Genomic DNA, 11,506 nt, shown 5'->3' with positions numbered 1-11,506 from the left:
AGGGTAATCGGGGCGTAATCGGTTTTGAAAAATACAAAACCGGTACATACCGGTTCGGTCCTAGATTTTGTCCAAAACCGAACCGGACCGGACCGGTTACACCCCTAATTCTCGTGTTCATATTCCAAATACTTCTAAAAATGAAATTGATCTTTCTAATGAGTTTGAACTAAAGAGAAGCAAGAGGCCTTGAAAAGGAACATCATTTGGCCCTGATTTTCTCATTTATCTCATAGAAGGAGATTAAAGTGCGGTGACTAAGGAAGTTAAATTTGTTTTTAATGTTGAAAGTGATCCTTCATCTTACCAATAAGCTATATCAGTACAAGATGTAGTTTTCTGGAAGGAGGCTATAAATGATGAAATGTAATCAATAGTTTCAAATCAAACTTAGAAACTAATTGATTTACCTCTTGGTTCAAAAGCAATAGGAGGTAAGTGGAATTTTAGGAAAAAGCTTAATGTCGATGGTTCTATTAATAAATTCCAAGCTCATTTAGTGGCTAAGGGATATAGACAACGAGAAGGTATAGATTATTTTGATACATATGCTCCTAGTGCTAGAATATCCACTATTAGAATATTAATTTCTCTTGCATCTCTCAGTCATCTAGTAGTTCACCAAATGGATGTAAAAACTGCTTTTTTAAATGGAGACTTAGATAAAGATATTTATATGGAGTAACCCGAGGGTTTTATCATGGCTGGTCATGAAAAGAAAGTTTGTAAATTGATTAAATCTCTTTATGGTTTAAAACAAGCTCATAAACAATGGGATGAAAACGTTGATAAAATAGTTTCATCTTTTGGTTTTAGAGTGAATGATGCTGATAAATGTGTTTATTATAAAATAGATAATAATGATTGTGTGATCATATGCTTGTACATTGATGATATGTTAATATTTGGAAGTAATCTTCAATGTAAAGAAGAAACTAAAAGGTTTCTTTCCTCAATAATTGACATGAAAGATATGAGAGAGGCTAATGTGATTCTTGGAATCAAGATTGTGAGGACAATCAATGGTTTATCCTTGACAAAATCTCATTATATTGAGAAAGTGATCAAGAAATATGGTCATGAAGACCAAAAATCAGTCTCAAACTCCTTATGTTCATAGTCTTAAATTGAGAGAAAACACAAAGAGATGTAGATCCCACTTAGAATATGCTAGTGTGATAGAGAGTCTAATGTATGTTATGCATTGTACTAGACCTGATATTGCATTTGCTATTGGGATGCTAAGTAGATTTACTAGCAATCCAGGTAAAGAGCAAAGGGATGCTATTTCTCAAGTTCTAAAATACCTGAAGGGGACAATGAATTATGGTTTACACTATTAAAGAGAACCCGTTGTAATAGAAAGATATAGTGATGCTAGCTGGAATAGTGTAGAATCAAATTCTAAGTCTACAAGTAGGTGGGCTTTTATGTTAGGAGGAGTTGCGATCTCATGTAGATCAAAGAAACAAACTTGTATAACTCATTCTACAATGGAATCTAAGTTTATTGCTTTAGCATCTGCATGTAAAGAAGTATAATGACTTAGGAATTTGTTGGCAGATTACCAATTTGGACTAAACCATTTCCTGCAATAACGATTTCTTGTGATAGTGAGGCAACCTTGTGAGTAGCTACAAGCAAGACATATTACAATAAATCAAAACATATTGGTTTAAGGCACAATTATGTGTGTGAATTACTCAATAATGGAGTGATTACTGTTGAATATGTTAAATCTATTTAGAATTTGGCAGATCCGTTAACAAAATGCCTACTAAGAGATATGATCTATAAGACATCAAAGGGACTGGGGTTGAGGTCTATAAATTAAATCGCCTACGATGGGAACCCAACCTTGAACTTGAAAAACTGGCAATGTTCAAGGGGTATCAACAAGTCAATAGAGTGATGGTTGTCTAACACTAGATAATTGTTTAAAAGTAAATTATCCTTTTACACCTTAATTCCTAAGAGATGTATACTAGTGTTAACAATTTCTGGAGATTAAAGGATGAGTAAAACTCTTAATAAGTTCATAAAGTACTAATTTTGTCGAGGTAAAATAGGATCACCTAAGATGAACTTACCTATGTGAGAGTGGAAGTATGGCCGCTTCCTACAGTACCGACCATGCCTAGAGCTCTCATGAAACTGGGATATGCACAAGGTTATAAGAGTGCAAGTTAAATGAAAACACCTGGAGAATTAGAAAATAATTGTGTGAATTCTACTGAGCTAGTCTAATCAGGTCATCAGTTCAAGATACGTTCACTGATTACCTTGACATAGTTTTGATATAATATAATTATACTAGGAAGGTTCAAATCCAAAAGACACCTTCATTGAAGTAATTTATTTCATCCATATGCAAAAGAATTTTTTTTTAATTATTATTTCAAATAGTGGGGGAATTTTAGATTTTATTAAAATGATAAAATTATTTTTGGGTGTTTTAAATAATAATGAAGTATTTCATTTTCATATGTTTAAATAAAATCTTATGTATTGATGGAGAACATTAACTCATTGAAATATATGAAGAATGAAATATTAGATTACATTTGTTACGTAAAAGAAAATTAGTCATTTTTTAGCCGTTGGAATGCATCATAAGTAGTTATAAAAGAATTGATATGTTTAGATTTTAGAATAGATAAGATAAATTAGAGTTCTTCTTTTGTGTTTCTGAGTTGTTCTATAAAAGTGATATTGTAGAACAACGATAAAAGAGAGAGATTCATTGTATCATGAGAATAATTTTATCAATACTCTATAGCACGTTGAAAATGGAACAAAATATGTTTAAAATAAATTGTCGTTACAATCAAACCTTGGAGTCCATATTTTTATTTTCTACCTTCATGATTCCATTATTTTCATTATAATTTTCGAACAACACCCACATCGTGTAGCAAGGAATCTAGGTTCAAAGCGCCGTCAATCACCACCATACCTCTAGTGAAGGGGTTGTGGTGATTGACGAGGATGACTCTATTGCATTGAGTTGTGGGTAAAGCATCGTGAGAGGTCTAGAGATTGTGGGTCTCGTCTTGGGCTGGTGAATCCCAAGATTTGGCTCCGCTTTATTATTATTTTTACATACTTTTTATTATTATTTTTCATTACTTTTTATTATTATTCATTACTATTAAATATTTTATTATTATTTTTTCACTACTATTCATAGAATATTTGACATCGCCTTACTAGTTAATACCCAAACTCAACCTAAAGGTAAGAACATAGAGAGGTCTCGGTTCCTCCCCAATCGTTCGAACATGGAAGAAATCTCCAACACCTCAGGTCCAGAAGCCATAGGGACTGAGAACACAACTACAATTGTCAAAAGACCCACAGAGAAAGCACAAAACGGTGAAGTGTCATAGATGGAAAGGGACGAAGACATGAAGTTGGGAATAGAAGCGTGCACCCCATGGAAGGTTGTGGAATGATCTACAACTTGTGAGCACTTGCTGCGTCTCCATCTTCTGCTCAGAGTCAGAGTATCTATTTCTTCAGTAATCTGAAATAAGTTTTGTGCACTCATTTATAAAAAAAAAAAAATGGCGTATTATTAAAAAAAAATTAAAATTTTGATGTGAGTTATAGATTTATCTAATTTTTTAAAGAAAAAATTTAATTATAAACGATTATGCGCACTAATACGTACATCCATTTAATATGATTAGTCAAAAAGTAGATTTTATTAAAAATAATATTAATTTAAATTTAAAATACGAAGACAATAATATTAATATGCAAATTAATACGTAAACTTACTTTTAGGTAACAAAATCCGTTTTTTTTAAAAAAGTATTACAAACTTGCATACCTAAAAGGCTAAAAATGCAATTTCCCTCCCTTCTATTTATCCTCTAAAGATCAGTCCCTAAGCATTTTGATAGTTTTGTTCACTATGAATTTTATATTATGAATTATTGATCTCTTTCCCGACAGTTTTTACATTTTCATCCATCCTCTGGCCTGTCGGTAGAATTTTACATTGTCAGGCCCTAAGCATTCTTCATAGTTTAATTTCGTAATGAACAAAACTGTTCGTGACACGTTGTCCTTGCGTTCCATTTTTTTTTTTTCGTGAAAAAAGAATGAAGTAAAACGGTTGGAAGGCAGTTGATAACCGTTTGATAATGTCGTTCAAAATTTGAAATTCCCAGTCAGTTATTAAACCAACCTTTTAACTGTAAAAACCAACCCCGCGAACACTCGGCGTCTCCATATATAATTGTCTCTTTCACTTCGGATAGTATTGTACGTGTGCACAATGGAGCCCAACCCTCAAGACGCTATCGGAGTCAACATCTACACCGCTTCTCCCACCGAAGAATCAACCCAAATCCCATCCTCTTCCCAGGCCACTGCTCAGGTTGGCCGGAAAAGGCGAGCAGTTGCTAAGGGAGTGCAGAAAACAATATCCAAAACTTCAATGCTCGTCAACTTCCTTCCAACGGGGACCCTTCTCACGTTTGAGATGGTCCTCCCGTCTGTCTCCGGCAACGGTCAGTGCTCTCCGGTTAGCACCCAAATGATCTACGCCCTTCTGGGCCTCTGCACCCTCTCGTGCTTCTTCTTTCACTTCACAGACAGTTTCCGAGGTCCCGACGGCAAAGTCTATTACGGGTTCGTGACCCCAAAAGGTCTATCGGTGTTCAAGGCCGGGCTTGGCGTGGAAGTTCCAAAGGACGACAAGTACAGAGTTGGGTTCTCGGATTTCGTCCATGCGATCATGTCGGTAATGGTTTTCGTGGCGATTGCTTTCTCGGATCATCGAGTCACGGATTGTATTTTTCCTGGACATGCCAAGGACATGGACGAAGTTATGGAGAGTTTCCCTCTGATGGTTGGGATTATATGCAGTGGTCTCTTCTTGGTCTTTCCAAATACTCGATTTGGAATCGGATGCATGGCTACCTGATTCTTCCTTTCCTTATCTATTGCTTTCGCTATATATATATATATATATAGATATTTGGTTATTTTCTGTTTGTTCTTGTTTTATGTTGACGCTGCTTGTTCATGTATCAACTTCTTGCTTTCATGATTGATGTCTGAAACATCGATTACATTTCTAGTACTTTTGAAGTTTTAAGCAGTTAAAAGCCTGCTTTTTAACTTTTATTTTTTTGTGAAGTACTGAACACTGATTCATGATTCAAGTAGAAGGAATCAGTACTGTATATTTATGATATGCTATTGCTGAGTGTACTATACATGAACAAGGCTCTCTCTGTCTCTCTCCCCACGTTAAAAAGATTTTCCAGGTCATGCGAAATGCGTATCTGTACACCGGCTGGACTAGACTAATATCTCTAAATATACAACAATGGAAACCCTCCAAGACCCCCAATCTTCTCACGAACAAAAACTTCCAACGCTCATTTTAATTAAGAAATTCGGAAAAAAACGATTTTTTTCCCCCTCTGTGGATCTGTCGGATTCAGATCAGTTAGAATCTCCATGAGTCTCCAGTTATCTTCTGCCTTCAAAAAGCTTGATTTGAGGATCGTAACTAATTATGCTTATCGATCACCACAGCACCTAGCACCATGTCCTTCTTGAAGTTTCTGCCACAAACAGAGCATCTCCCTGGGACCTTGGTAATGCGCGACAATATAACCATCCTTGCACCCCAAGGGATAGACCTTCTCTTCTTTCTTGTATTGAACTTTCAAAACATCCTTCATATCTGCTATCCAGATTCCCATTGCTACATCTTCTAGCTTAAACATCTGCAACATTGCATTCATTTTGCCGATCGGCAAACAATTGTTAATTTTCTTTTTCTTTTTTGAAGGTGTAGAGAAACAAGTGTTAAACTACGCCGTATAAACAACTTGCAAGTCCAATTTTAAAAACGACTTCCATCATCAACATAAAAGTAAATGCTAAGAGAGGTGCTGCGAATGACAGATTGCTTACTGTACCTTCAAATTTCCTTTTTTGTATCTCATGTAGATTTCTTTTGCTATATCATGCGACACCACATAACCGGGACCATGCGCCCAACCAGGATACCTCGCCCCAGGCCATTCCTTCAGTAGCATACACAATCGAGGTAGACAAGTGAGAAGCAAGAGGCCGAAAATATTTGGTCTACAGCTATAAATATAAAAACTATAGATAGGAACAACATATACAACTTCTATATTTCCAAGTATAGTACATATGGGCTTTTCATAATGAAGAATACCTCAGGACTAATATACCACTTGCTATGAGGATTTCGATCTGGTCGGGAATCTGAATTTATGAGCCCATAGAGCAACCCATGAGCCACATTGATCCTATTTAACGAAGCCAATATTTCATCCACACGGACAAATGCATCATCATCTGTCTTCATAACAAACTTTGCTGAAACAACCTCAGTCTGTTCAAAAGATGAAGTCAATGAGCCAAACAAACGATTATCCCTTTTTAAGAAAAAAGACAAGAGACTTTACCCCAAAGATGCAGATTGCTAAAGTTTTCCAGGTGATAAGGCTGTAGTAGTCGACAAAAGGCATCAACTGAACATCTCCATACGTTCTTGCCTCGTCCCAAAGTTCCTCATTCACTATTTGGTTTTTATGCTGAAATCCAAGTCAAACTTGATTAAAACTCAGCAATAGGCCTACAGGAGAATTCAGAGAAGGGAGGGGGAGGGTAGTAAGCAGCTAAATTTTCATTGCAACATGCAAAGGCAATCTATTCCCTAATCTCTAACTTGTTTCAGGGCTAAGCATGTTGTGAAAACTGTTATATGTATTCCACTTTAAACAAAATATCGAGTTCTATAGATAGAATACACACACACACACACACACACACATTAGCAAGAAACCACCAAAATTTTTTAGGAAGAAGACTTTTCTCAAATAAAGAGTGCTGTACTGATAATGAAATAAAGTTCACATGTAAAGCTCACCAAACCAACAAAAAATCGAACTGCAACTGCCCCTGACCGCACTGCGGGATACTGCATCCATGTCCTTCGGACAGCCATCCTACGCTTGAAATTGTTTGCAGTAGAGAAAACACCAATGAAGAGATCCAATGGTCTTTGAAGAGAGAGAGGAACTGATTTTAGTGTTTCTAAATCATTTATATGCTCAGAATCCTCTGATGTAGGTAGACCACTTGCGAGGACAGAAATTAACTTTAGGTCTCCAGAAATTTTTATTTCACTTACGAGCCAAGGCTCCAATGTCTGTAAAGATAAAAAGCCAAGACCGAGAATAGGTTAAAAGAAACTTATATCCATCCGGCATCCAAAGTACTACTGGTGCAAGAATGTAAAGAAGAAGAAGATTACTTCACGGAAAGCAAAGGATGTTATGTGCTTTCCATCAACGGTCATCTGAATCCCCTCCAATCCCACTCTAAGTGTTGCAACAAATGGATGATTTTGGTTAAAAGGGAAGTATTTTCTGGTCTTAGATCCTTCTTGCACATTTGAAGATCGTCTTGAAGTGTTGGAATGTGTGATAGCAATGAATTGGCTATCCTCTTTTCCTACCATTTTGTTGCACTGATCCAAATCATCCACTGGCATGACAAACGAAAGTAGTTTTAGTACACAAAGGAAAGGATTAATAAATTGTAATGTCAAATAGACCTCAAGAAAGTAAACAAAACGAGAAGTATTTGGAAAGGATTGCAGACTACAACATTCTAAGAAGAAAATAATTAGGAATACAAGGACTGCTATAACTGAAGGTGAATAATAGGCATATGGCCACAACCAGCTGCAAGGCCAGATTGAGTTGGATGGTAAAGCTTTTTGCCAAGATTCAACACCATGATGAAAAGAATAACACTGGACCAAAAAGAAAACTGAACCAAGTTGTTTTTTAACAGGTTGCATGTCCATGTGATACAAGCAAGTGAAACAATAAATCAATTTTCTTAAAGATATAAGCATCAAATCAATGTTTTATCTGGTCAAATGAACAGTTAGACCAGTATTCTTACCTTTCTTAATTTTTTCAGGAGCAGGGGATGGACAACGCTCCTCTTCACCCCAATCATGAGCGACAGTCCAGGTGTTTTGGACAATTACAGGGTCCTCAGTTATCTTATCACCATGAAGCCTTAGATTGTAATGTAAGATGATGGGTGGATCAGGCTCCCCTGGAAGTGATTCCCCGGTTAAGTCAATACGGAAATTGCCAAGAAGACCATTTGGAATTCCTATAATTGTAATAGCAGAACCCTGAGTCAGGCCACAAGGAACCCTCAACTTATAAATGCTATTATCAAGCTCTGACTTGTTCATTTTATTTAAAAAATAAGGACACTGCTTCTCTTTTCCTCTCCCACGTGAACTTTCATTCCCATCCCGAAGTCTTTTCTCTTCAACTGAATCCATAAGGCTATTCCACGCACCTCCAGCATCCTTGATAGAGTCTACTGCATTAGGTAAGCCCTGTGAATGATTAACTAAGTGCTTCAAATGGTTCCATGTCTGCAAAGTTTTTTCCTCTTCCTTAGAGATATTTCTCTGAGCAAGGAGACTTAAGACTATGGTAGCAGCAGGAACCACCGTAGAAGCATTCTCTGGATTTTGAACTGCTGGTGGAACTACAGCATCATGCAACTCTAGAGGGTTACTGGCATTGGGTGAGAACAGACTTGTTAAATATCTTTCCCCAATAGGATTTTTCATGACACCGTATCTCAGGATCAGCAGCATAAACAATGATGCAACTAAAAGACTGCCCAACCATTTTTTCATTCTACTGATCAACAACGCATCAACAGCTTTGAATCTGATTTCCATGGCAACTGGGGATAAAGAAACCGCAAGAGCACCAGTTGATGATCATAAAGTGCATCAAGAAACAAACTGTGCTTTGAACACAAATAAGCAGTAAATATACCACATCATAAGATGCATACACAGAAGAAAGTTTTCAGTTCTTGGAAGTAAATGCTTCGGATCTTTCCATTCTCAGTATGTTCTCATCTGACATCTAGTACCAGATTATGCAAACATGTTCTTCTGGACTGACTGACTATTGATTGCATAAGTTCTCTGGAGTTCTCACATCCACTGCAAAGTTACTGACAACACATCTGACATGAGATACTCACACCAAACCTATGTTTAAAACAATCAATCAGGATAATTGAGTTTGCGAATAGAATTAAGAAATCAAAGGATATATACATTTTTCAACTTTAAAACATGTAAGAGGTTACCTAATTGATCATGCACTCCATATATTGCCAAAGATGATTATTTGTTTTTTTCTATATGATCTCTGTGTAGAAGTTGGAAACAAGCCTTTGCTGGGATAATATCCACAATGAGCTTGAAATGACTAGACCTCTAAGATGATTATCAAAACCAATAATTCAAAAACATCGATCACTGTTTTCATTCCCGCATAATCCTAAATTTACCACTGACTCACCTATTGTTCTGGAAAAACTATCAAGGAACATCACTTTTTAAGTAAAAGCTATGGTTGTGTGTCCAAAGGTGTTTGGGGCATGCAGACGGATATTATATATATTATATTTATGTATATTTGTTTTCAAGAACTGGGCCAATAAACATGAGTTGGCAACTTCCCTAGATCTTCACCATAATGCATCGGTTAAAACGGAGAGAGTGGTTACATTCCTCTTTCAATAGCCATATTATAAAAAATATGGCCAAACAAGTGGTCCTATCCTAATAGAGCAGACAATTCATATTTTCTGACGAAATTATATCATCCAACTTAGGACCCACGGCACCACATTATTACAACTCTATTCTGATAATATAATTTATGAAATTAAAACTCTAACGTCAAACAAGAAATTTTTTTTTTTTTATTGGCACCAGATGTGTCCAAAAACAGCATCCCGACTAATCTCAGGATGCATATGCTCTCGACAAGGAGTTTTTTCCAAATCTCAGGTAATTCAAGAGAAAAATCTCTAAATGGCCTTAAAAATTGTTTGCACCCAAGGAGATTTGAACCTTAGACCTCGGAGAGCATCCCCAAATCCAAGGCCTTTATCACATCAGCCAACGCCTAAGGGTTGCGCCAAACTAGATGAGAGATATGATACACAGAAATGTCGAGTTATCCATGCACTCGAAAAAATATTTTATTTAATATAATTATTTGGCTTATTTTATACACCTTTTTTAACTTGTTCAATTATCAAAACGAAATCTCTTCTTTCCAAATTTACTGAATTGCCATTCCGGTACAAGGCCACCATGGACGCAGAGAGGAAGAAAAAAACAAAATGATCAGCCAGCTACTGGAAGCTCAACTATCTAATATTGTCCCGAGTGATTGCCGAGAAAAAGGGGGAAAATAGAAGAAAGAAAGAAAACAACGGAAATCGAATCTTAAAATTATTTTTGTTCCACACTGAAGTTAACAAACACCTTTACTAATTAAAAGCATGGTTCCACCATCAAACTTCATTGCAACACAACGAAAAATCTCAAGTATTATTACTTTTTCTTTACTCGAGTTTTCTCGGCAACCAGACACAGTTTATACAAACGAGAAAGGCACCGGACAGATCCGATAGCATTAAACTTACAATACGGGGCCGAAAAAAAGGCAACCGGAAATCGTTAAATAAATAAAAGCATGGAAAAGGAAATTTAAGAGTCCCAAAAAAAGAAAAGCGGAAGGAACCGAAGCTCGAAAAGTCCAGAAATGGAAACGAAAACCGTTAAGCACTACAAAAAAAGAGTAGAAAATAAACGTATAAAAGCGGAGGATAGGAGTGGGAAAGCGAAGTTAGTTACCTCGGAAATGCCCCCGGAGAAATGCCGTAAAGGGAGAGGGAAAATCGGCGAGCAAAGAAAACCAGCGTCGTTTAGAGTCTACGCTGAGCCTCAACGGCTGGAGAGAGTCTCGAGCGAAAACTGGAAAGAGAAAGCCGGAAACTGGTTCTTGTGGTCGTCTTTCTTTTGTGAATACTAGACTGCAAATAAAAGAACAGTTTGAACTTGGTTGGTGTATACTCGTTTCAATTAGTTTATTTAATAATAAATTAGTTATTTTTTATATTTGTGTATTTTATTAATATAATTAACTGTCTTTTTTTTTAAAATAAATATAGATAAAAATTATTATTAAAAGTATTCATTTTGTATACATGATGTGATATTATTTAGATCATATATCTCTTCAAGTGAGTGTTAAATATAATTAACTAGAAGTAGTCACGCAGTAAGTATAAAGTATATATTACTATAATGATTTATCTCTAATATTATTTTTTTTAATATAAAATAATTATTTTAATCAATCACATTAATAAATATACAAAAAAAATACATAAAAATAATTATATGCAGCATAACTATTTATAAATGAAATGTTTGTAAACGATCAAAAGTCGTTTAAAGTAGGCTCGGTTCGTGAATAAAATTCCGGTTTGGCTCCTTTAAATTAGTTCATTATTATGTGTTATATTTATTACATATTAGTTATATTTTATATACTTAATTATATATTATTAATATATATAGTTTATGCTA

General features: G+C 35.7%; 2 protein-coding genes across 4 annotated transcripts; one reads left to right on the top strand and one right to left on the bottom strand.

The window, feature by feature from the left end:
* Positions 1-4,275: 4,275 nt before the first annotated feature.
* On the top strand, positions 4,276-5,203 carry LOC109009260 (protein DMP9-like). The gene has a single exon (XM_018989688.2). The coding sequence runs from the start codon at positions 4,286-4,288 to the stop codon at positions 4,934-4,936; it is 651 nt and encodes a 216-aa protein (XP_018845233.1). The 5' UTR covers positions 4,276-4,285; the 3' UTR covers positions 4,937-5,203.
* LOC109009259 (beta-1,3-galactosyltransferase GALT1-like) lies at positions 5,179-10,954 on the bottom strand. 3 transcript variants are annotated; one of them, XM_018989687.2, is made up of 9 exons: positions 10,769-10,954; positions 8,883-9,103; positions 7,975-8,787; positions 7,316-7,548; positions 6,929-7,210; positions 6,465-6,593; positions 6,212-6,391; positions 5,946-6,053; positions 5,179-5,750 (listed from the first exon to the last, which is right to left on the bottom strand). In XM_018989687.2, the coding sequence occupies exons 3-9, from the start codon at positions 8,780-8,782 to the stop codon at positions 5,541-5,543; spliced, it is 1,950 nt and encodes a 649-aa protein (XP_018845232.1). In that variant the 5' UTR covers positions 8,783-8,787; positions 8,883-9,103; positions 10,769-10,954; the 3' UTR covers positions 5,179-5,540. The 3 variants fall into 3 exon arrangements, with proteins under 3 accessions (XP_018845232.1, XP_018845230.1, XP_018845231.1); XM_018989685.2 differs by having other exon boundaries at positions 7,975-9,103; XM_018989686.2 differs by having other exon boundaries at positions 7,975-9,066.
* Positions 10,955-11,506: the final 552 nt, after the last annotated feature.

Source organism: Juglans regia, chromosome 16 (assembly GCF_001411555.2).
Source record: "Juglans regia cultivar Chandler chromosome 16, Walnut 2.0, whole genome shotgun sequence".
In the NCBI taxonomy this organism is placed as follows: domain Eukaryota; kingdom Viridiplantae; phylum Streptophyta; class Magnoliopsida; order Fagales; family Juglandaceae; genus Juglans; species Juglans regia.
The sequence above is the reverse complement of the archived record's forward strand: the minus strand, read 5'-3'. Positions and strand labels throughout refer to the sequence as shown.

Excerpts from the sequence above, each read along its gene's own strand:
- LOC109009260 (XM_018989688.2), top strand. The coding sequence starts at position 4,286 with ATGGAGCCCAACCCTCAAGACGCTATCGGAGTCAACATCTACACCGCT.
- LOC109009259 (XM_018989685.2), bottom strand. The coding sequence starts at position 8,782 with ATGGAAATCAGATTCAAAGCTGTTGATGCGTTGTTGATCAGTAGAATG. Across the intron at positions 7,211-7,315 it reads CATCCTTTGCTTTCCGTGAA|ACATTGGAGCCTTGGCTCGT; the intron begins GTAATCTTCTTC and ends TTATCTTTACAG. Across the intron at positions 6,392-6,464 it reads TAGCAATCTGCATCTTTGGG|ACTGAGGTTGTTTCAGCAAA; the intron begins GTAAAGTCTCTT and ends TCTTTTGAACAG.